Source organism: Mirounga angustirostris, unplaced genomic scaffold (genome assembly GCF_029215605.1).
Source record: "Mirounga angustirostris isolate CCGP_5_RB_7025 unplaced genomic scaffold, mMirAng1.0.hap1 SCAF_1, whole genome shotgun sequence".
Lineage (NCBI taxonomy): Eukaryota > Metazoa > Chordata > Mammalia > Carnivora > Phocidae > Mirounga > Mirounga angustirostris.
This window is the reverse complement of record NW_026991709.1, coordinates 213,108,804-213,133,155: the sequence shown is the minus strand read 5'-3', so window position 1 is coordinate 213,133,155 and position 24,352 is coordinate 213,108,804. Positions and strand designations below refer to the sequence as shown.

The 24,352-nt window shown below is 62.7% G+C and overlaps 1 protein-coding gene across 1 annotated transcript; it reads right to left on the bottom strand.

The window, feature by feature from the left end:
* Positions 1–1,786: 1,786 nt before the first annotated feature.
* ZFR2 (zinc finger RNA binding protein 2) lies at positions 1,787–24,352 on the bottom strand. Its single transcript, XM_045902268.2, has 18 exons — positions 24,335–24,352; positions 23,443–23,572; positions 22,789–23,013; positions 22,417–22,685; positions 19,792–19,974; positions 17,816–18,020; positions 16,568–16,746; positions 15,602–15,721; positions 14,071–14,195; positions 13,092–13,224; positions 12,305–12,498; positions 9,549–9,720; positions 6,629–6,767; positions 5,100–5,197; positions 4,647–4,742; positions 3,292–3,403; positions 2,624–2,721; positions 1,787–2,078 (listed from the first exon to the last, which is right to left on the bottom strand). The coding sequence occupies exons 1-18, from the start codon at positions 24,350–24,352 to the stop codon at positions 1,899–1,901; spliced, it is 2,676 nt and encodes an 891-aa protein (XP_045758224.2). The 3' UTR covers positions 1,787–1,898.

The window sequence follows — 24,352 nt, the reverse complement described above, 5'->3', positions numbered from 1 at the left end:
TGGTGAAGCTCTGCGGCAGGAGCAGGAGAATGTCGGCACCCTCCCCTGTGCCCCGTCTGCGGCTGCAGCCAGGACCAGCTGAGGGGCTGGCTCCGACTCCTAGGTGTTGCCAGGGTGCCCGCAGGAGGCGGGGGGCCGCTCCCCCCAGGAAGGGGGCCCGGGGCCCCAGAGGCAGAGGAGAGGGGCCTGCCCTCCCGGGGACGTAGCATGGTTAGGCAGGGGCCGGCTGCTTCCGGTTTCCAGGAGATAACGTGCCTACTAGAACGAGGCTCGGCTTCGTCCGCCCAAGGGGCAGGCGGTCCCCTGGCCCGGCTCTGAGAAGGGGGTCCTGGCGTCTCCCTGCCCTGGTCCGCATGCGTGCCTGTGCTCTGACACGTGCCGCTCCCACGGACCACCCACGCGTCCTCCCCCTGCCCCCCACCCATGCCCCATCCTCATTGCCTGGGGACGCCCTGGGGCTGGACGCTGTCAGAAGCTCAGCCCGGGACCACGTCTCCCCACGTGAACCCCCGCTCTCCCCACTGAGGTTTGCAACGGACATTTGGGAACACTCCAGGGAACTCTTGGTAGGGGACCTGCAGGCGGAGAGCCCCCCCACCCCAACTCAGCTTGGCCGCCTCCTCCCCCAGGAAGCCCTCTGGGCCCCCGACCTTCCCGCTGATGGCCCCACTGTTCATTTCTGGGACCAGGCCAAGATGGGTTCCTTGAGCAGCCGTGGGGCACGTGGGATGAATGCCTCTCGGGTAGGGTCCCCAGGGCACCCTGGTGTGGGGGTGGCCCGAGGGACCCACATGTCGGGGTGCAGCCTCTGGGCAGCGCCAGCTCCTCAGACGTCCTCGGTGTTCACACCCGCGGCCTGAGTCCCAGAGAGAGATGCTGGCTGGTCAGGCGCCCCTGCTCGGAGCCCGGAGGGAGCAGCGGGAGGGCCCCGAGGGAGAGACCGCGCAGTCCACACCAGAAGACATGGTTTATTCACTCCCCACCCCCCGCAAACTCTCGGCTAGCTCTAGGAGGACATGAGACACGAAGCCACACTCCGGCTGTCCCCTAAACACAGAAATGAAATTGAAGGACCCAATCGACCACAGATGGGCTTCTCTCCTTCAGGGCCACCCGGCAGCTGGACAAAACGCCCCAGCAAAGAGGGAGGTCTGGCCGCATCGGGGCAGGGGCTGGGCCGGGGGTGCCCCCATGCCCACCAGGCCTGGCCCTGGGCCTGCATCGGCTGCACCCAAGCGGGAGCGAGGGCAAAGCCCAGGCCCGAATGGGAAGTGGCAGACAGCAGTGTTAGAAGGCACTCAGTGGTACGGGGTCAGGGCCGACTGTGGGTCACAGACCTCTCTGGGGGGCGAGGGGAGCGCCCAGCCTGCATCCTCACCACCACTCGGCCCTACCACCCTCCCTGGGGGTGGACGTGGGCTGGAGAGACACCGCCCAGCTCAGGCCTGCAGACCTCTGGCGGTGGGGGATCTCTAGGCTGGGGGTCTGGAGGGGGCACTCCTGGCCTGGCTGTGCCCTCAGGCTTACCTCTACCCCCCAGCTCTCCCTGGCCTGCCTCCCCAGCCGAGAAGGGTCGGTTGGCAGGGCTTCGGGTCCATGCAAAGCTGCGGCATCCAAAGGAAATGCCTCAGAAACCCACATGCTTAGTAGGCCACGGGCGAGTGCAAAGCTAGCGAGAAATGCCAGGGTTTACCATCGCTGTGCCCCACCTTCTACCCCGCCATGGGGGCCTCAGGGTGGGGAGGGGGTGGCCCCATGCGGCTCTCACTCCAGGATAACGTGAGGATTTAAACACGAGTGCTTTTAAAGAAACCCACGGAGCCTTCCTGGAAAGGAAAACACGACAGTCCAACGTTGTCGGGATGAATCCAGGGAATCACGTGCAGGGGTGAGGCTGCTCACGCGGGCCCCTCTCCGCCCAGCCGGCCCTGCTTCCTCTGGACGTCGCCCTCGGGGGCCGTACCCGCCTCCCGCAGCCTCTTGCGGAAGCGCGGCCCGGGCCTGCTTCTGGGGGGCGGCAGAGGCTCCATGCCCAGGATCGCGTGGATCTGCCGGAACGCCAACAAGCGCAGGGCGTGCTGGGGGCAGACAGCGGGTCAGTGCCCCCCGCACGGCACCCCAGCTCGCCCTGCGCCCACAGCCCAACTCGGAGCTCAGGACACACTCAGGCGCGAAGAGAGGTGGGGGGCTCGCTGGGGCCGGCGGATGGCAGGACGCCGCCAGGACGCCCCTCGGGGCATCGGCCCCTGCTGGCCTCTCTACAGGGACCCCGAACCCTGCATCTCCTGTTCGCCTCTGATCCTGACCAACTTGGTGCTTCCTGTTAGGGGCGATTCGTAAGCGCCAGGCCTGGCGTGGTTTCTGGGCCGCTGGGAGATCTAAGTAAACTTGCCCGCTAAAAGGAAACCACAGCCAGGGGCTCTGCTGGGGTGCGTGGGGCTGGAGGCCACAGCTGGGTGTTTTCACACCACAGGGCAGGAGGCCGAGGGGCGCCCAGGAAAGTTCCAGCCAGCAAGGTCCCGGGGGCAGTCCTGTCACCCTCAGGCCGCCCATCTCTGCAAAGGGAAGGAGAGGGGGAGGGGGCGGCCCCCACCTGTGGAGCCACAGGGCCTGGCTGTCCTACCTGGGCACTGGCCGTGATGTCCTCGCGCTGCTGGGGGGTCAGGGACCCGAGGGCGTCCCTCTGGTCTCTCTCGCAGGGATCCTGGAGCCCAGGCCCATCTTGGCGAGGGGAGGTGGGGGCAGCAAAGGAGAGAGCCCCCGGTGAGAGACTGCCACGGCCGTGGGGCAACGCAGGGGCCCAGGCGGGTCCCACGGGGTCCGTCCCCGCCCCCCGCGCGCCGTGTGACCGCACAGACGGGCCCACTGCATCGCTTCTGCTCTTAGCCTGCTACCATCCTGTCACTAGAGCGACCAGGAAACCCCATTTCTACAGCTGACATCTCAACTGTGGGGCGGTGCGGGGTCTCCCTTGGCGGCGGAAAATACGCCGCATGAACACCTCTGCCTACAGCCCGTTATCTGCGTTGCGGCTGTTTCCTTTGGCAAGATTCCCGGGGCTCTCCAGAAAGGGCGGGTGGGCCCCCGAGAACCAGGGCCCTGCTGCCCCAGGGCGGGCCCCCTCCTGCCCCAACCCACGCGCCCCGCTCTCCTCCGCGGGCGCATCCACGTGCCTCCACTGGGGCGCGTGCGTCTGTCCGGGCCCGTCCTCCCGTCTGCCTCGACGGTGCTCCCGAGTGCGTGTAAGCCACACGCTGCGGGTCTCTGGGCTCCTCGGCCGGCGGGACTGACCTGTCAGGAGTGTCCCCGAGGCCACACACTCCAGGACACGCCTCATGCCGTCCCCAGGACTGAGGGGCCCTGACGCGCTGCTCAGAGCCTTCTCCACCAGCAGCTCCATGGCCTGCGCCGGGTGGGGACAGGAGAGACACCGTGCCTTGGGGGACAGCACGCGGGCCTGCCTCCCGCCCGAACCGGAGCGAGGGCCGCAATGCCGGGCTGGGCGGGGTCGCCAGGGGACCCTGAGCTCCTTCCCTCAGGCCCACCCACCCTTCAATTTCTGCGGAGGAGGGGGATCCCTGGAGCCTCGCCTCCCGCCTCCTCGGGGCCTGGCTGAGCGCAGGTTTCTTCACTCTCCACGTCTCCCAACTCCTCATCGGCAAATCCTGGGCACAGTAACACTGCGAGCCAGCGTCCCGAGGGTTAAAAGAACCGCTCTCTGTGACCCTTGTGCATTTAGCTGGGGTCCCGATGACCCACTGGGCTGCTCTGGCATGCCCCCCTCCCCAGGAAGCCACCCTGCCTCAGGGGGGGTGTCCTGCGGGCGGGACCAGGACGCGTGCTATCTTGGGGGTGCTTCTAGATTTACAGGAAAACAGCTCCTCTCGGCGTCAGAGAGGACCCCGCGTCCACAAGGGGGTCGTGTCAAGATCGATGTTCCTGCTGGACACGGGGCAGGAAGTGGAGACTGGGATGGGGGGCACAAGAACCCTTGGTTTTGGAGACGGCCCTTGTGACTAAGGCCCAGGGCGGCCGGGCCGGGGTGGGAAGGGTCTGCTTGTCTAAGAGCCCGACTTTGGTGGGGGAGACATGCTGCCCACAGAACTGACATACAAAGCAAGCGTCCCCCAAAGTAAAGGAGGGAGGGACAGACTCAGACCCGCCAACGGGTGCACAGACATGGCGTGATCCCAGAGAAAGGTGTTGGGGGGTGCCCCAGAGAGGGCAGGCAACTTGGGGTTTGGGGGCATGGGTGCCCCTGCATCTGTCTTCTCCCTTTTCCCCCGATGGGCTTCAGGCTGACTGCCGGGGGGTGTCAGAGCCCTGGGGGGTCTCCCCATCAGAGGGAGGAGATGTGCCAGGTGGCCCCCAGGCCAGTGTCCTGGGCGCCCCTGCCTTCACATGCTCCCTGGTTCTGTCTGCAAGGTGTGGGTTTCAGAAGATGGCGGTCAGATGAGGCTATGCTCCGTAGCAGGCCTCTTCCCGGTCCCCAAGGGACCCCTGAGACGCCCCCACTGCATCTACCTTTCCTGGCTGCTCAGGCTTAAGGGGACCCCTTTCGGAAAGCCCAGCACTGGGAAGGGGGGCATCTGTCTTGGACAAAATGAGGCCCGTGAGGGTGTGGAGGCCACCTGGTGCTGCCTTACCCAGTGTGGCAGGGCCCCCCAGGCGGGCACACGCCAGCAGAGGTCACGGAGGACCCTGAGGACAATCACACATGGCTGCAGGCCGCTGGCTCGAGCCTTGGGGGGAAAAAGTACACCGTCAGCTCAGGGAGCCACGTGCGCGAGGCCCGGGGCACAAGGGCTGATGCTCGGGCCGTGGGCCTGGCCCAGGAGGGACTCCGGGGGCCCGCACAGGCCGGCTGGCCTCAAGCATGGCAGCTGGGAGCGGAGTCCCTGCCCAAAGGGGCCCAGGCCACCTGAACGGTTCCAATTCGGAGCCCCTGGTACCCGCCATCGGGTGGCTGCATGGCCACGGCGTCCCCACCCCCGGTGCAGCGAGCACTCCGCTCACGTTCCCGACACGAGTGTCGGGTTCGCGCTTGGCGGGGAGACATGAGACACGGGCCAACCCGCGCGGCACCCCTGCCTCCTGACCTGGAACCACTTGGCGTGGCGGAGGGCAGCCAGTGACTGGAGGCACTTCTCTGGGCTCAGGACGTCACCTGGGTCGGACGGAGGCACCTGCATTCCCTCTAGAAGGAAAGGGCGTGTGGGCACAGAGCCCCTTCCCCTCCTCCCGCCTTCCTGGGCCCTCGGGTCTCTGGAAGGTATGGGGCTCCAGACCGTCTTTCCTCCAGGACACTGCGAGGACCGGAGAAGTCACGTCCCTGCAAATCCTCTCCCTCTGCGGTCCCCTGGTGAGCAAGTACAGTTCAGGTGGGAAACTATGAATGAAGCCACATTTCCAGAAACTAACAAGGGCATCAACCACAAGAGAGGAAGTGGGTCAGACTCCAACAGGTGCCTTCATTGATGGCGAAAGCCCCGAGTCCGGGAGAGACTCAGGCGCCTTTTCCTGCCTTCTTACTACTGCCTCACACTCCCCTCCTGGCTCCAGGAGGCCCCCGATCACAGAGGTCAGGCGATGGGACCGAGTGTCACTTGTGCATAAGTGTCCCCACACGTGGGTCGCGGGCCAACCCCTCCTTCAGGCTGAGATGAGCCGGCAGGGGTGTGTCTGCGAGGAGGGGCTTTCGAAGCTCCCCTCTGGTGACAGCCAGCCGGGGCCTGGACCCCCCTGCGGGGACACCGCGGGGGTCCCCTCCAGCCAGCCCCATTCAGCAGCCTCGGAGCGCTCACACTTGCCCACGCGCCTAGTCTGCCCCATTGGTGAGTCTGAGCAAAGCCCAGCGGGGCCTTCAGCTAGAATTTAATGATGTGGTTTTATCTCCCGTGTTTCTTAGACGACCATGACAACTGGTACTGTTTTCCACCAACAGTTCAAGGGTGCCACTCTTAAAAAACGTAAGTGACAAAAATGAACTGATTTAAAGAACGTTAGACGGTGGCCCTCTGCTATGACAAAACAATCGTGACGGAGGTTCGAGAATGACTGGAGCTTGGAAGACAGTCGCGGGGCTGTTCCGGGAGGTTCTGTGGCTCCCAGAGGCCCGCAGTGCGTTCCTGGAAGCTGGCCTTCACCACGTGGCCGTGACTCGAGCCCCTCGCTGCCCGCGGGCCTGGCCCAGCACCCTGCCCACTCCCTCCGGCGATGCCAACCCGCCTCAAGTCCCCTGAGCCCCCACGTCCCACACGAGAGGCTTTGCAACCCGCGGAGTCGGCTGCGGCCCCGGCTACACAAACACAAGGAATCACCCGAGCCCCGGGGACCCGGCCCAGCCGGTCTCCCTGGGTGGAGAGCAGGAGCCTATGCTGGCCCGGAGGCGAGGGGAGGATGACGGTGCTGCGCGCCCGAGGTGGGTGCCCCAGAGCGCACCACAGCCTGGGCTCTGTCGGCGGCCGCCCCGACGCCCAGCTCTTCTCTGACGGTGGCATCCAGGGCTCACCGAAGTGCCAGAAGGTCGTCGGCCGTGGCCCCCACCCCACTCAGCACACGGGCAGATGCTGCCCTCAGCCACCAGGGGGCGCAGGGCGTGGGGCGGGAGAGAAGGGTCTGGCCGCACCTTGGTCTGGGGAAGGGTCCTCCCGCATCAGGGGCGAGGTGAGGGACACAGTGACCCTCATCCTGGGCTCCTCGCAGGAGGAAATGATGATGATGTCTTCGGAGTCAGAGGAGACCTCGTACTTGTCTTCTGTCACCATCTATGAGGTGCAAATGCAACACGAGTCCATGTCACCCTGGCTGAGAAGCAAGGATGTGGCCGAGTGCTGGGCCCCGTGCTGGGCGCCTGGAACCGCCAAGGGACGGAGACGTAGCCCCTGGCCTGCGGGAGTGCACCTACGTAGCAGCGCGTACGGATAACAGACCCGGCATGTAGGTGCCTTCATATGTAAAGAATGCCTGCAGCTCAACAAGACCAGCAATCCAATTAGAAAAACAAACTGGTGAGTGACATAACAGGTAGCTTGCAGAAAAGAGACAGAAATGACTCTCTTTACGCAACAACAAAGATTACTCCCGTGGTAAGAAAGAAGGAAATTAAAACTGACGAGGTACCATCATCACCTGGGAGCACAGACCTCAAGAAGTGTGAAGCACAGCCGGGCTGGCAAACCCGGGCATCTATAAACTGCTGGGGGAGGCTGACCTGGCAACATTTACCAGAAACATCTGGTCTCACGTATTTGGCCAGCAATTCTGCCCCTGGGATAAGCTCTCACGTGCGTATGAGGTCACCTTCTCGCTGGAAACGACCTGAATGTCCAACTACACAGAAGGGCCCCTCAAGTTATAGACGAACAGCAGTGAAATGCTCGTCGGCCACACAACACAATGATGTTCCTTAAATATGCACATGAAGTTGGACCCAAGGGGCGCTAATTGAAAACAGCAAGATCCTTCAGCGGGTCTCGAACATGCTACGGTTTGGCACACCAGGGGAGAACAGGGAGAACCCATTCGGTGTTCAGGTTCCAGACAAGACCCAGGCCCCCTCTGGCTCTGGTCGCCACCCCCTGCCTGCCACAGGGGCCCAGGCACGGCCCCCGCCCCTCCCTGGGGGGTACCCTGAGCGGGTCACCCTCACAGGCAGGCCCTCGGGGGAGACTTCATAACGGATGCGGGTTTGGTGCAGTGCCCACTGCCTGGTAGAAGCCTTACAGCGTCCCTCGCCTTGTTTTGAAGTCCCTGAGACGTCTGGCCAGGGCTCCCCCGAGCTGCGCGGAGCTTCAGGCAGCTGTCTCTGCACCCCTAGAAATGCTCTCTGCCCCGGCTAAGCGGTCTTCCCCCACCTGGCCGGCACGGGGGTTCAAATGCTTCCCCCTCACCTCCCTGGACTTCATGCTGCTTCACATCTTCGTGCGGGGCCCGGAGAGCCCCAGGCCTGCCTCAGGGTGCCTGGGGCCTGCAGCACGGAGATGTGCACCCAGCACCCAGCATCCTCTGACGCCACCTGCATGCACGCCTGATGCCTGAATCACACCTTCCTCCTGCCTGCTACCCAGTCCCGTCCAGGGCCTCCTCCTGAGGGGGCCCCTGCGGGCGGCCCTGTCCATGGCGCTGGGGTGGGGTGCACTGCCCGCTCACCCACAGCCTGGGCTGTCTTCGTGAGCCTGCATCTGAGCCATGCCTGTGCCCCTGCAAGAGCTGGCAGGAAACCACTGTGTCATGGGTGTGAAGGAAACAGGTGTTTACTGGTTTATTTAAAAATTTATTTATCTGAGAGAGAAAGAGCGTGTGCGTTCATCTGTGAGAGTGGGGGTGGGTGGGGAGGAGCAGAGGAGGAGGGAGAGGGAGAGAGAGAACCTCAAGCAGACTCCCCACTGAGCACAGAGCCTGTCATGGGGCTCGATCCCCTGACCCCAAGATCATGGCCTGAGCCTGTATCAAGAGTTTGAGGCTTAACCGACTGAGCCATGGAAATGAGTATTTAAATCAACCAAGCGGCACTGTCACTCCTCTGCTCAAAACCCTCCTGTCTTCCCACTTCCCTGAGAACGCAGGCCTACCTGCTTGTATGGCCTTCAGGCCTGGTGTGATCTAGGCCCCCTTGTGCCGCCCCCAGGCCTCCTGCCGCTCGGCCGCTGCAGATGCAGGTCCTTCTACGTGGAACACTGTTCCCCCATCTTTCAAGGCCTCCCCTGTCGGGATGCACGCCTCCCCCCTCCCTGCCGGTGCTCCCTCCTTGGCCTCTGACTTTCATTTCTTCACAAACAGCACACAGGACATCCACTTGCTCTTCTGCTTGCTCGTGACCAGAGTGGGGGCCCCGGAGGGTGGGCCTGGGTCTGTGCAGCCCCCAGTGCTGGATTCTCCCGGGAGCAGAGACAGACTCACCAGGAAAGAGACCCCCTCCACCCCAGGATCGGACTTTTTTAACCTGAGATCATCTCAATCCTCCCCCAATCAAGGTCTCTGATGAGAACGTCCCATGACAGTCCAGAGAGGAGCCCAGGCAGCCTCCCGCTGTCCCCAAACGGGTTTTCTTTTTTTTTTTTTTAAAGATTTTTTATTTATTTGACAGTGAGAGAGAGAAACAAGCAGGGGGAGTGGGAGAGGGAGAAGCAGGCTTCCCGCGGGACAGGAGCCCGATGCGGGGCTCGATCCCAGGACCCCGGGATCGTGACCTGAGCCGAAGGCAGACGCCTAACGACTGAGCCACCCAGGCGCCCCTCCAAACAGGTTTTCACAGGGCCGCTCTCGACTCCCCACCACCAAGGGCCTTGTGCAGTGCTCGGCTCCACTCACCCCTGTAACGGCTAGTAAGTCACCATCCGTAGTGACGGGACAGTTACGTCATTTCTGAGTTTTACCCTAAATTCACTTTATAAAGGAACCCCGAAGTTCCCCCTCTCATCAACTTTTTTATAAAAACAACCTGGTCTGGGTCCAACAGCCACGTCTCTTGTTTCTTAGAACCGCGGGGGAACAAAGCCATCCCGTCTGGGGGCCGCACGCGGGGGCCACGGCGCTTACCCGCTTACCGGGAGCTGCCGGGGCAGCTGCTCGGAGACTCTCTGCAGGAGGGCGCGCGTGGGCTTCTGCAAGCAGAGCAGGGCCAGCCGCACCGTCCTGTCTCCCCGCAGGAGCAGGCCCTTCGCCAGGAGGCCGACCCGCATCACGCCCTTCAGGACCCGAGCTGAGGACGAGCCGCCGCTGTGAAGACAAGCCCACAAACGTGTGAGACCCACAGGGGAAGGGGGTCACGAGAAGGGGCTGCCACCAGGGTCCCCGACTCCTGTGCTGACGGGCTCCTTGCCGGGCCTCCGCCTCAGCTTCCGCATCTGTGAAATGGGCACGTGCCCCTGGGAACAAGCCCACCAAGTTGCGTGCTCAGTAAGGGCTGGCGGTTACTCCTTCCTGATAATGTGCATTCTGAGGAAGGCCACCAATGGCCATCCCCGTGGCCCCTGGTCCTCAGCCAGCTGGATCCGCCCGCAGGGGCCCTGGGCTCTGTGTCCCTCCCGAGTGTCTCTGGGGTCACTGTGCCCCCCACCTCAGCTCCTTGGCTGGGAGGCCCGTGCAGGTGCTCTGCTGGGAGCCTGCCCTCTCGCCTCCAGCCCACGTCCCGAGCCTGGCGGTGCCCCGCCCTGCAGCGTCCTGACTCGGGTCCCTGCTCGCTCACCCCTCTGAAGCCCAGGCCAGCTTGACTGCCTCTGCCTCGACATGTCCCCTCCCGGTGCTGCCCCTCTGCAGGTGGGGGGGTGGGGGACACCCCAGTTTCTCCCAGCCCGACCCGCAGCCTCCCTTGGTCCCAGTGCTCCAGCCCACGAGGCTGCTTCCCTCGCCAGGCCCTCTGCCTGGACACGCTCAGCAAGTCCCCCCTCCGCTCCAGGAGCCACTGCCGCTTGCTTTGTGACACTCCTCGGGATAGGAGGGGCCCTGGTTTTTAAAAATTCACTTATGTATTTCTTTTTAGGTAGGCTCCATGCCCAGCGAGGAGCCCAACGTGGGGTTTGAACTCACGACCCTGAGATGGAGACTCAAGACACTTAACCAACTGAGCCACCCAGGCGTCCCCATTTGTGTATTTATTGTTGGTTTCTGGACCACGTGCACCAGAGCCTAGCGCTGCCCGAGAGGACTGGGCCAGGAGGCCACCAGCAACACGCAGACGGGAGATGGCTGGACTTGGGGGAGGACCAGGGAGGGCAGAGGACAGCAGGGCAGGGGTATGTGTGGCAGGGGGGCCTGCAGACAAAGAGACTCAGGCTCGTCAATCAATCTGGATCCCAATTCACACCCACTGTAAAACCAAACAGCCCTAAACCCACAGTCTGATCTCTGTGGACCCTGCTTATCTGACGCTGTTGAAGTATAACGGCATTGTGGTTTTGTGAAGTCAAAACAGGAGCCCTCGCTGTTTAGGGCCGGCTCCTGGCCTCCCGGACAGCTCCCTTCTAAGAGATCATGTAGGACAGGGGACCACGGTCCAGGGACCCGCACTGGGCGCTCAGTGGGGCTTCACTGTTCCGTCAGCTTGTGTGGGAGAGAACCTCCACGGTAAGCGAAAACCCCCAGTGCTAACACGCTCTTTGCCACAACTGAGTACGCGACGGTTCACTATGACGCTCTGTAAAAAACGCATTTCCGTGTCTTTGAAAAATAAAGGACCTCACATGCGATTTGACGTAAATGTCATGTGAAAGCTTAAAGAACGAGGTCAGCTTTGTTTTTTGAGCCCAGACGCACCACGTGGAGGCTGACCTGCTGTCGTGGGGTCACGCGAATCTGCAGGTGCTCACACGACACTTGCGACAAGCTGGAACGGGACTCTGCCATTTTGCGCAAGGGTGCCGGGGGCAGCTGGGTGCACCCCTGCTTCTCTATCACGCGTGGGTGGAGGAGGGGCACTCTCCTAGGGGAGGCCATAGGTTTGAGCCCAGGGGACAGGACGACTCCCTGGAGCTCACTCACGAGGGGCACACGTGCGCTCCCCCAGGGCGCAGACACTGCGGTAATAAAAGGCTACTGAGGGGTACCAGCCGGACGCAAACGGGTGGACGCTGCAGGACCCCTCTTGCCTGTGCGTGCGGTGTCCGGGACGGGCTGAGCCGCGGGGACAGGAAGTGCAGTGGTGGGTGCCAGGGCGGGGGCAGGGGCGTGGGGAATTTAACAGGACAGATCTCCACATCAGGGGGTGAAAGAGCCCTGGAGGCAGACGGTGGTGATGGGCGCACCCCCGCATGCGTCCTCCGTGCCCCTGGCCCGTCCGCGCGAACGTGGCTGAGATGGTAAGTGCCACGGTGTATTTCAGCATCATGCAAACCTCTCAACAAGGAGACAAAGCAGCCACCCAGAGAGAAAGGGTTTGGAAAAGGGGACTTCCTCCCGGTCACAGGTGGGGGGCCTCCCCACCCGGACAGTCACGGCGCCTGGAACAGTGGCTCACGCAGGCACTTGGTGGCATCTCCTGCTCAGGGGGCCCTCACCGCCCCCGGAGGAAGGGGACGGGTCAGAATCACCCTTAATCTCCATTTCACAGATGAGAAACAGACTGGTTCACCCTTCGTAAAGGACATTTCTAGATGCATCTTCGATAGGAAATGTCAATTTGGGGAACGTTCTGTGGCAGGCTGGAAAGCCCCAGAGACCTCGAAGAGCTCAAAGCCAATCAGGGTGAGGCACCTCTGCCCTCCTGCAAGCCACGTCCTGTCCAGAACCCTGACCCTCCACCCGGGGGGGCCTCCCTGCCCCGCTCAGTCAGCCCGGGCCTTGGGAACAGAGTGACCCCCACTACCTGTGCTCACCGCCCGCGTGCTCTGGGCTTCCGGAGTTCTCCTCGGCCAGCGTGTCGGACACCAGCTTGAGGGCACGCTCCGAGTGCGACACGGCCCTCTGCACGGCCAGGAGCTCCTCCTCCGTGGGGTAGATGGTGGCGTGCTTATACAAGACGTGCCGGTCGTTGCTGGACTCCGGCCGCCGCGCACGCTGCTGGGAAAGGTGGGCTCGTCAAGGGCAGGCTGAAGGGCCCCGGGCACCCGGCGGGCAGGGGGCAGGGTGAGTGTCAGCCCCGCTGAGGCGCGGCGCGTGCAGCAGGGGGCCCTGGGGAGCCCCGGAGTCAGGCTGGCTTTGGGGGTGACAGGCAAGGGATAGCAAGAGCCAGGCGAAAGAAGGATGGGGACCCACGAGGCAGTGAACCAGTGAGGATGTGTGACCGCGTGGGGCCTGTGGGCTCCCCTTCGGTGATGTCCTTACATTTCTGCAGCTCTCCCCCCAAGCAAGGTGGGAATGGAAGGCTCCCATCCAACCCCGGGCCAGGCCTACCCGGACGGACGCTGAGGGCTCCGCAGGGAAGTGGGGCCCCGGCCCGGGGTTCCTGTTGGTGACCAGTGTTGGGGCTGGGCTATGGCCCGCAGGACCTGCCAGTTCCCAACCCTGGGCACCTCTCGGGGGTCTTGGTTCAAAGTTGTGTTCCTCGCTCCTGGAGGATTCAGGTCTTTCTAGCGAGGGCCCGAGTAGCTCACCCGCCCGCAGGGCCTCCACCGAGGGAGGCATTTTGGCACAAAGACAAGGCCACCACCCACCAGAGGTGAGCTGGCAGGCGCCCCCGGCCTGCTCGTGAGGGAAGGAGAGTGCTGGTCGGGTGGTGAGGGTCCAGGGTGCTCATCCGGGGCCTGGGGCCCCTCCTCCGGTCGCCTCCTGCACAGCTGCTCGTGCCTGCAGGGAACCAGGGAAACAGGCTCCTCTAAGCGGCTGTGGGACCCCCGGGCTGTGGCATCAGAAGCACCCCTTGTCCTGAGGCTGAGCAAGGCTGGGGCTCCAGGACCACCAGGGAGAGGTGCCGCCGCCTGACGGGGCCCCAAGAGCCCAGGACACGGGTCCTGCACCCATGCCCGCCATGGGCCAGGGAGACTGAGGCGAGGTGGGCCTAGAGGACAGAGGCCAAGGGCAACAGGTGGGGAAGGAGGGGACAGCTACAGCCCTGGGTCTGTCCTAGGCTTTGTTCCCCAGCTCCGACACTGCCCGGATCCTCCATCAATCAGACACCATGTCAGAAAACGCTTTTAAATTGCTCCAAGGGGTGGAAGAGGACATGACAAATGTGTGGGTGGTCAGGGGACACCAGGGTCAGGGGAACACAAGGAACACTAAGGTTTAGGGGAGACCAGAGATCAGGGGAACACCAGAGGTCAGGGGACACTGGGGGTAAGATAGACACAGGAGGTCAGGGGGACACTGGGGTCAGAGAACATACGTCAAGGACACACAGGAGGTCAAGGGACACCAGGGGTCAAGGGAACACTGGGGTCAGGGTGCATGGAGACCCAGGGCATCCCTGTGAATGGGGGCCCAGAGCGCCTGCCCATGGTTGCGGGGACTGTGCTGTCCTATGTTTATGTTATGTGACACACAGGTCCTCAGCGTGACCGTCTCCCCCCAAGGGCAGTGTCCCGTGGCCACATTGCAGGGGTGAGCCCCTGGGTCCCTGCACCCGAAAGCGAGCAGAGGGTGTTCGGGGAGTGAGGGCGGCCTGGCAGGGACCCCAGCAGGGACCCCGCGTACCAGCACCGCATCTCCTCGAGCCGCTTCCTGGTCAGCTGCCTCTGCTTCCTCAGCCTGGCCTCCAGCAGCTTCCGAGCTCTGTGGCTGGGCTTCACCGCAAACGGGAGGTCAGGGTCCACCTTTTTCTGGAAAGGGCAGGAAGGGCTGTGAGAAGGGAGACCTTCATTTCGACAAGTGCCAGGAGCCCCAGGAGCCCCCACGGCCACACCCTTCTGCGGGCTGACTCAACAGTCGGGGCTCCATCCCCCAGAGTCCTAACACTCGGGACCCGGGCGCCACAAAACAGGGAGCTTCCACGGGGAGCACGGCCGCGATGCGTGCGCAGCCAGGGAAGAAGGAAATTCGGCCCCACCGTGAGACACCCTCACTGACCACGGATGGGTCGCGGCAGAGCCAACGCCAAGTGCGTATTTCTAAGCGAGCTAACTCGGGAAACACCATCTGCGTGAAATCCAGCAATCCGCGTTTTCAATAGCACTGCAGATTCTCTTGCTGAACGTAGTTTATGGTGCTTCCTTCATCATTCACAAGGCGCAGTGCTGTCCAGGGACCATTCACTGCTGGCAATGGTCCACGGGTCCATCGACGGATGGACCGATACACACAATGTGTCCCCCATGCACTGGAGCGTCCCTCGGCCACAAGCAGGAGCGAGGCGCCCACACGCGCGGCCCCGGGGACGGACCCCGAGCCCACGACGCTCAGGGAGGGATCCAGACACAGAAGGCCACACGGGGTGTGAGTCCATTTATGTGAAACATCCAGAACAGGCTCATCCATGGACGGGAAGGGGACTCGTGGGACAGTATGTGGGGGTGACTGCTAATGGGGATGGGGCTTCACTTTGGGGAGATGGAATATTCTGGAACTAGAGAGGTAAGGGTCACAGCTCTGTGAATCCACAGTAGTAAAAGCCATGAAACCGTACCCTTTATGTGGGTGAGTCGTGTGGCGTGTGAACGACACCTCAATGCAGCAGCTAGAAAGGGGGGGTGTGCATGCGTGATGACGTGCCCACTGCCCCGCGAACCTATGAGGGAAGGCCTGGGGAAGGCAGCCGACCACCCCTCCTCTGGTGGAGCCCACAGGGTGGAAGGGCCCACGGGCCACCCCCCTGGGCGGGTAGTGGTGCGCCCCGACAAGGGCCCTGCTGGTGCTGGAGGCCTCAGCACCCGTCACCCCGGCTCCTCGGAGGACCGGCTCCCAGGGGACACTCAGCCTGGACAGCCCAGCGCCCCCGCCGCAGCAGCGGCCCCTGGGTCACGACCTCCAGCCCCCAGGCTCCCCCCTTGCCCCCGCACCCCGGCTCAGCTGCATCTGTGAACCTGTTCCGTGTGCTCGGGGACCCCTCCAGCAACAAGCGGGTCCAGAGCCGAGACGCCACGGGAAACACAGCTAGTGCTGGGTCTCCTGCAGGCTCCAGGCAGCGGGAACACGGGGGACAGGCCCGCGGGGCCCGGAGCGCCTGTCGGGGGCACGGGGAGGAAGCCTGGCCGGTCAGCCCCCGCCGCCCTCGCCCAGCCCCGCACACCTTGTGCTGCAGCCAGTGCCGCCGTCCCCGCACGTGCGTGTCCCTGGCCGTGGCGTCGCCGAAACTGCACTCGCACAGCCTGCACTGGAACCGGACCACCTTGCCTTCCTCGTTGCGCACCTGAGACACAGAGCCCCGCTGAGCTGGCCGCTGCCCACGCGGTGCGTCTGGCCCCTGGGCAGGGGCACCCTCCTCCCCTCGGGGGCACCGAGCCTTCCCGGGAGGCCTGCGTGCTGGCGTCCTGCCTGCCAAGCGGGCTTCGGGGGAGCCGGCGTGTCACCAACGCACCCTCCCGTGCCCCGGCTGCCCTCGGCCACTGTCCTGTCCCGTCCCCCCACCCCCTCCCCGCCCCGGGCGCGGACACCCATGGCCTGTCCCGCACAGCCCCTGCCTCTGTTCCGTCCTGAGTTCCACCCGTCACAGGCCCTGCTGTGCTTCCTGAGGCTTTTATGCACCTGATCGTCTCCTCAACTCCGAAATGCCAGGGCTGCCTAGGCAGGCCTCCTATCTGGGGTGGCAACTTTTCACGGGTCAAAACCAGAAAACACGCTAATGCTCACACTTCCTTTCAGCCACTGAGGGGGAGCCTGAGAACTAGGGAAGCGGCCAGGGGAGGCGCTTCCAAATCTGGTTCTAGAAGCTGTTCCAGGCAGGCCTTGCAGGCTCCGGGCATAGGGGCGGTGCCCACGGAGGTTGCACACCGGCTCCTGATGCCCAGGATCCCGTGCCTCTGTCTGTCTCAGGCCTTCCTTCTAAGATCTGAAACCCGGTGCCTGGACCTTCCAGTGAGTTCCGCAAGACGTTACGGCTCACTGTGGACTGCCCGTGGACAGGTGTGTACATCTCAGATGGAGACCCGGGGCGCGCTCTTGAAGCCTGAGCCCTGCTGGAGTCCTTCACCACAGCCTAGAGGGGGAGCAGGGTACACGCCGACGGCCCAGGGCACGGCAGCGGCCTGGCAGTTACCTCTTCCACATAGTCTGGGCCCACTGGCTGCGCATCACAGCTTCCAGAAGCTTCTGCAGAGTCTCCTCTGGCGGGCGGATCTCTGGGCCCATCTGGTGCGGGGTGTGCCCGTTTGCCCTTTGGGGCCCTGCTGCTCGCCACCTGAGGCTTGGAAGGCCCTGGAAGGAAAAGCTGGGCTGCTCATGACCTGCTCCAGCCAGAAACCAGGGCCCGCATCAAGTGTGGAATGCGATGCAAACCAAGGTCTCCCACTGCGCATTCACCCCCTTGTGACATCAGTCAGATTCCCGGTCCTGAAAGACCCCTTCCGTGCCAGCTTGGGTCGCAGCTGAGAGCACCAGGCCCACGCAGCAGTTGGTGCCCACCTGAACACGTCCACGGGGAGGCCCCGGTGGCAGGCCCCTCGTGGAGGAGCCGTGGCCGCACCACTCTGCAGCCCCTAGGTAGCCGAAGATGGACTTCCAGGTGGACCCGGGGTCATGGTCAAGCTAGCCCCCCAGCAAATTCACTGGGCGCCAGAGGGGAGACGGGTCTCTGTTACCACACTGCTCTCTGGTTTGGAGTTCAATATCATGTGGTGATTCAAAACACAGTGCAGCTGAGGCTCAAAATAAATCCTCCTCCCCTTCCTGGGCAAAGCTCAGTGGTGGAGAGCAGAGCCCGTGGGATGGCCCTGGGTCTGAATCCCACCTCCACTACGGATGAGGTGGCCCAGGGCCAGGTACGTGACCTTGCCTCACCTCTGGCTGTCCCTCTGCAAACCGGGATTACGACAGAACCTACTTTCCAGAAAAGAGTCGCGGAGGGCAAATCAGGAATGCCGCAAAGCAGTCAGCGGAGTGTCTCCCACGGACCCTAGCTGTTGCCACCCAATCCGCGTCACCAGGCAGGCCACACACAGGGGAGATGGGGCTGCAGGGGGGGGGCCAAGGAGCCCCCCTCAATTTCCTGAGACCCACATAACTCATCGGAGCCCTGAGCACATGTTCACCCTGAGCACTGGGGCGTGAGTCATGCTGCCACCGGACTACGGGCTCTGCCCACGCTTCCCAAGGGTGTGGCCTGAGGTGGCCAGAATGTGGGAGAGAAGGCGTGCCTCTCACCATCCCCACCCTCCATCCAGGGCTTAGCCCCTCTAGAGAGAAGTGACGGCTCTGACGCATGCCCACAGTTAACAGGTCAAGTGCTTCTTTGAGATCCCAGCAGGAGGAACGAGTCAGAGCGTGGGCGTGGGGCTGTGACACGTACCCACGCTCCTGGCCAGCGCTGGCTTGCTCAGGGCGCACACGCCGGGGCCAGCAGGGGCTGTGGGCTTAGCAGAGGCCAGGGGGGGACTCTCCGTGGCGACGGGGGCCGGCTTGCTGGTGCAGGTGGCCTGGGCTGAGCTGGAGTCCCCCAGCACTGGTTCACTGGTAGGGATGGGCTTCCCCAACTCAGGGTGCACCTTCAAGACCTGGAACAGACCCAGGCCCCCTGTCAGGGCCACCACCGAGCCTGATCAGACTTCCTCAAGAGGCAGGAAGAGGGGGCGCCTGGGTGGCTCAGTCGGTTAAGCGACTGCCTTCGGCTCAGGTCATGATCCTGGAGTCCCGGGATCGAGTCCCGCATCGGGCTCCCTGCTCGGCAGGGAGTCTGCTTCTCCCTCTGACCCTCCTCCCTCTCATGCTCTTTGTCTCTCATTCTCTCTCGCAAATAAATAAATAAAATCTTAAAAAAAAAAAAAAAAGAGGCAGGAAGAGCACGTGGTGGGTGGAGGGGGCTGGCAACCTGTGGGAGGGAGGATGCCGGTCCCATCCCAGGCCCCAGCGGCATGCCCTTGGCTCCCAGGCATCACTCCCTCTAGAAGATCCTTCCTGCTTCCAGGCCCCGTTCAATGCACTTATTGGAAGGACCGTCCCACCGCCCGCAGCATCTTCCCGGACAAGCACCTCAGACCTGTTCTCAGGCTCCAAGTCTCTGACACTCACAGCTCAGACCTGCCTCCACCCAGAGCTGGTTGCAGGTTCTCCCCGGCCCCCAGAACGGCCCACTCTTCCTGGGTCCCAGTTCTCCTGCCTGCACCCCTGCATGGCCAGGCCTGTGCATCCCCTTTTCTCACTTCTCCTCCACCTGCTCACTTCCCCTCCTCCACATGTCTGCTCTTGCCTTTGTGGGTTTTGTGGATTTGCTCGAGCTTTCGAGAGCCTGCCCCAGCTGGGCCGAAGGAGGGGAGAAGACAGGTCCTCAGGCAGGTGATCTGAGGGTGGCCCAGCTCTGCAGTGGGGAGCTGGAGGAGGGCTGGCCGCGGGGGAGGGTAGAAGCAAAGGCCCTGGGGGCAGGAGGGAGGTGGGCCTGGGCACCGGGAGGAGGTTCTGTGTGGGGCCACGAGACAGGGGCCTTCCTAATTGTCCTGCTGGTGACTACATGGGAGAAGCTGGTGTCCTGCCAGGCACTCCTCCTGCCTGCAGCGCACACTGCCCCCCAAGAGAGCATTATCTTGCAGGTTATCAATACCATTTGGGAAGGGCTGCTGCTTTTCGCAAAGCTCCCTCTGGAGCACGGCAAGGGCAGGCCCCGGGGAGAGAGATGGGGGTCTCCCTACCTTCTCTCGGGTGGGGGATCCCATCAAGTTTCTCCATGAGCTGACATAAGACAGGCACTTTTAAGGCCACAGAAAATGTTGATTGCTATCAACAATCAATATGAAAAGCACGGATATTAAATTATTCCCTATCAATTAAAACACTATCAAAATTGACATGAAACCTTACTGTTTGAATTGTATTAACTGAATTGGATCTGCTTAATTTTTTTTTTTTTAAAGATTTTATTTATTTATTCATGAGAGACACAGAGAGAGAGACGCAGAGGGAGAAGCAGGCTCCTTGCTGAGCGGGGAGCCCGATGCGGGACTCGATCCCAGGACCCTGGGATCATGACCTGAGCCGAAGGCAGACGCCCAACCATCTGAGCCACCCAGGCGCCCTGGATCTGCTTAATTTTTAAAAAGCAGAACCCCAAAGGGACCGTGCAGTTTGACCTCATCAACAAACTCTTGTTTCTACAAACGTGTAAATACCTAAGGTTTCCCCTGCAGTCTGGGAACAAGCCCCCCCTCACCATTGGCCCAGGGGGCGGGTGAGACTTCTGTAATATTCTGAGGAATGGAACAGCATGGGCCCCACAGGAAGAGCTTCCTGTCGTTTGCGGCCCCCTCGATGCCGGGGGCCTGGGAGGGCTCCTACCTTCTGGTGCCTGGCGCCCCGGATGTGAGCGGCGTAGGCATCCGGCCCCGGGCACCACACGGCACAGAGGCCACAGCCCAGCCGCGCTGGCACCCTGCCCAGGCCACCGCTGGCCTGGGTGCCCGTCTTCTGGGCCGCCTCTTTCTTTTTGTGCTTCTGCCCCTCCAGGTGCTCGCGGTAGGCCTGCAGGCAGAGAGCGAGAGCGGCCTGAGAGGTGTGCGCGCAGTTCACTCCCGGGGGAGACCCAGGCCGCCGCCCCCCTCCCTCCGCTCACCAGCCGCCCGGACGCTCGGTGCGCCTTTGTTAAACCCAGTCCACGGGCCAGAAGCTCAGCCTGAACCCCAGAAGGTTTCTTTTTCTCTCTAAAAGTGGATGAGCTGCTTTCGCTTCAGGGGCTACTCGGAAGGAAAATGCTGGCTTTTCAGAATCTAACCTCAGAAACCACACGAAGACAGCCGCTACCTGAATCACACGGGGCACACCTCCTTTTCAGAAGGCGGCTAACACACGGAGGGGTCCGGGCGAGAGAGGGTGCGTGAGTCACAGGCCCGCGCATGCCACACCACCGTGCCCGAGGTGACCAAGCTCTTAAGTGGCATCCCACACTCCTCTCTGGCAATCCTTAAGGTGAGGCCGGCTGCAATAAACACGCTCCAAGTGGGTCAGCTCAACCAATGCACCCTGACTATGCCAAGACTCGGGCTGCCCTGGTGACATGGACCAGTGACATGTGGTGGTTCTGGGGCAGACGGGAGGCAGGGACAGGAGCCGGAGGGGTACTGGCTGGAATTCAGGAAACTTTTGAACATCTGCCTGAGCAACAGCGTGCGTGCAGAAACACACACACACACACACACACACACGCCAGGTAAAAGCCTGTGGGGCAGAGAAAAGCCTGGAAGGATAGACCCAGTGATGCTAACAGGAAACATCTGCAAGTGTAGTGAGTAGGGCAGTTCCCGCCCACATCCTACATGCACGCCAGTTAAACCACACAGCTTCGACCAACCGTGGTCTGATTTCCAGTCCCACGTCCCCGGTTCTGCGCCCCAGGCCTTCCCCTGGCACGTGGAGGTAGAGGCCGCAGTTGGCAGCAGGAGACGACCCGCAGAAGGTGCTGTGCAGGGTCCTAAGCTCAAAGTAAGAGGGAGCGTTCGCGGCTGTCTTCCCCCCACGGGGCCCCCCACCGTAAACACGTGTTCAGGGTGTGACGAGAGAAAAAGCAGGGAGGCGCGCTGGGAAGAGGCCTGCCCGGTGCTCCTGCAGGTCCGAGGGCTCCCCCTGGCCCCGCAGGGCTCGCCCGGAGGCCACACGGCCAAGTGAGTTCACACAGAACAAGACGCACACGCACGTGCCCGTGGGGACAGGTGAAGTGGCAGACGTGAGGAAGAAGGACGCTTGATCAATGTCAACACCCTGGCTGGGAGACTGGCTGCAGTTTGGCCAACTGATGGCAGTGGGGAAGCTGGGCCAGGGGGTACAAGGACCTCTCTGAGTCATTACTCACAACCGCCTGCGAACCTACAACTTTCTCAGTAAAAATTCCAGTTTGAAGAGTGCTATTAACCTCAGCAAAAAGCTGGGAACGACGAGAGCTCTCATTTCTGAGGCACGCTGCATGCGTGGGGACACGCTCGGGCAAACCCTGTCACCACAGCTGTCCCCGAGAACAGCTCAGACCCCTGCTCAGGTGACAGGCAGCACGAGGCTGGGTTCCATCCTACCCCACATCACGCATGTGTCCCCTTCGTGGGGAGCGATCCGCACTCGCGCAACACAGTGCCCTGAAGGGTCTAGAACTAGGAGCAGAGGCTTGTGTTTGAGCTGTGAGAGGAACCAAGAATCCCCGAGATACAGAATAAAAATCACGTGGAGAAGTAAAGACAGACCTCCCGTTAACGAGCGCGAGTCTCAGCGGGAAGAGCGCACAGGAGGTTCGATCAAGAGGCCTGTAGAGACAGCAGGAGACGGGAAAGGGCCTTGGCCCCCCAGGTAAGTGGGGGCTGGATGAGGGGTCTCCCCATGCACCCTGATAGCCTGTGATCCCAGGGTCTATGCACCCCGCCAGCTTTCTCTCAGAGTATTAAAAAGACGACAACACTAGCGCGTGGTTCTCTGGGAGCATGGAGCCCTGGTGTCTGACGACCTCTCCAGAGAACTAGCTGGGTGATCTGTGAGTGTGGCTGGGGGATCTCCCTTAGACAACAAGCGCGCACACACGCGTGCCCACGCTTGCTTCCCTCCACCCGAGGCCCTGCTTGAGCCGCCCTGCAGCGAAGGCGCGCCACCCCCAGGCGCCTCTTGGAACTGCGCCTGCCGCACCCATCGCCGCGCGGAGGAGGGGCTCTGACCACACCGCCCACTCCGGCAAGGGGAGCCCCAGACCACGTTGCTGCCGCCAGCAGTCCGGCCGTGCCTGCCCTTCTGTCCTCTGCACGCACGCCTGAAAGGCACATCTGACGTGCACTTGACACCGCCAGTTTAATAACAGGCCTTCTCGGGTAGGCAACACCCCTGATGTCCGGTTAGCCAGGTCGGGGATGGGGCTCTCCCAGCCCAAGGCGGGCAGCAGGGTCCCCAGGAAGGTCCTCTGGGCCTGCTCAGCGGGCGCGGAGGGCAGCTGACCTGGGGACCAGAGCAGCTGATCTTGCAGACGTCACAGTAGTGAAGCGGAGGCTCCCTGGGGCCACCCTTGGGTTTCGGCAGCTTGCGGGGAGCCAGGAGCTTGCCAGAGAGGCTGCCGGCAGACCTGGCCCTGGGACTGCTTCCTGGGCCGCCCCACAGGGAGCCCGGAGGCTGCTGGGGAGGCGGTGGCAGCTGGAGGGGCAGCGGTGGGGGACACTGAGGACCGGCTGCCGAGTGCGCCGCTGCTTCATAGCTCGGGTAGCTTGGTCCTAGGAAGCAGAGAGAAAAACCAGACAGAGGGAGACGGGTTGGTTTTGAGGACGCTACGAGAGGCATAGCCTGTGCCTGCGTGCACACGGGAATGCGTCTTACCCGCGTCCGGGGCAGAGGTGGGGCTGTAGGAGGTCAGGGCGTAGGAAGGCAGGGTGGAGACGGAGGCCAGGGGCAGAGCGCTGGTCGCCAGTGGGTAGGGGTAGTTCTCGGTGTAGCTCAAGGCCAGGGCGCTGGCTGGCTGCCCTGCCTCGGCAGTGGCCACTGGTTGCAGGGGCTGCACTGGGCTGTGCCCTCCACTGCGCTGGACAGGAGTTCCTTTAGTCCCTGGAGGGCAAGCAGAACCTCTCTGCAAAGCCACCCTTTGCCACAAACCCCCAGTGGACAGCAGGAGCCATGTTCTCCCTGTAACCGTGGCAACTGGCCTCCCCAGGCCCCTACTGGCCACAACCGCCTGCAAGTCCAGAGCCCCATGCTCTCCCATCTTGAAACTCCAAGTCCTCAGCAGAACTCACCTCCTTCCCGCCTGGGAAAGCCTCCTCAGAATAAAACTGGTTGGCTCCCCTTTTAGTTCGGTCTCTTTCCTTCCCGCCCTCCCTCTCCCCTATACCAGCCCAACGCCCAGCGGAGCCTTCAGGCATGCTGGAGAAGAGAGCCCTGAGACTCCCGGCCCTCCTACGCATCCGGAAAGTTTGAAGTGTGACTCTGCGGGGGCTCCTCCCTGGGTAGACCCAGTGGCTCCTTGCAGAGACGCACCTGGCTGGCAGGCTGAGGCCGTGGCCATGGCCAGGAGCTGAGGCTGGCTGGCAGCAGGCAGGTGATACCGCTTGTTCTCGAAGCTACCGTAGCTACCCGCATCTGTCGACGGTCCGTAGCTGTAACTGTCCTGCGAGGGGGTTACCAGAGCGACACAGAGCAGGGAGGAAGCCCCTCAGGGCAGCGGCAAGGTGTGCCCTTGCTCACCCCACACGTGGCGCGCGTTCACACGGTTCCTGAGCTCCCGCTCTAAGCCAGGCCATTTCAGGAGCTGGGGACACAGTAACCGGTGACATGGATGCGGCCGCCCTCGTGGAAATGTTAACATCTGAGCGCAGAAGTGCTCTGCGGAATGCCTAGCTTGGAGACGGCTCCTCGGAGGAGGAGCGGTACAGGGAAGGCAGGAGGTGAAGACGTTGGGGGCCGGGTTCCCAGCAGGGTCAGCCAGATGCAGAGGCCCCCACATGGAGTCAGCTGGTGGGCTTGCCAGAGACCAGAGGGCGGGAAGAAAAGGGAGGAAGAAGGTGGAACCAGATAATGTGAGCTCTGCTAGGTGGGCAGCCTGTGGTCCATCCACTGACATTAGGGGGTACCAGCGGTGGGTGGCAGAGGCTCAGGGGGATTGGACCATGTCCAGCATGGGACACGTTGGCAATTCCAAGCGGCAATGCAGAGGCCAGATCTCTAGGCCCAGAGCTCGGGGAGGGAAAGATGGCATCATGAGCACCAGAAGTGCCCGATGAGCACAAGCTCATTCCCTGCTCATTGTCAGGGGCAGGGACGAGATCCGGAAGGTAAGTCTGTGTCCCCGTCTGTCTGCCCGTAAGGGGCGCCCACTGCACATGCCCCTCAGTGTTATCCGGCGCTAGTCAAAGAAAGGCCAGGCTGATACCTGGTAGGAGGGAGCCAT

What these genes read in the sequence shown, in the direction of transcription:
- ZFR2 (XM_045902268.2), bottom strand. An exon ending in TCAGCTGCTCTGGTCCCCAG is followed by an intron (nt 19,975 to 22,416) that starts GTCAGCTGCCCT and finishes CTCTGCCTGCAG; the next exon opens with GCCTACCGCGAGCACCTGGA. An exon ending in AGCTGCCCCGGCAGCTCCCG is followed by an intron (nt 6,768 to 9,548) that starts GTAAGCGGGTAA and finishes TGCACCTCATAG; the next exon opens with ATGGTGACAGAAGACAAGTA.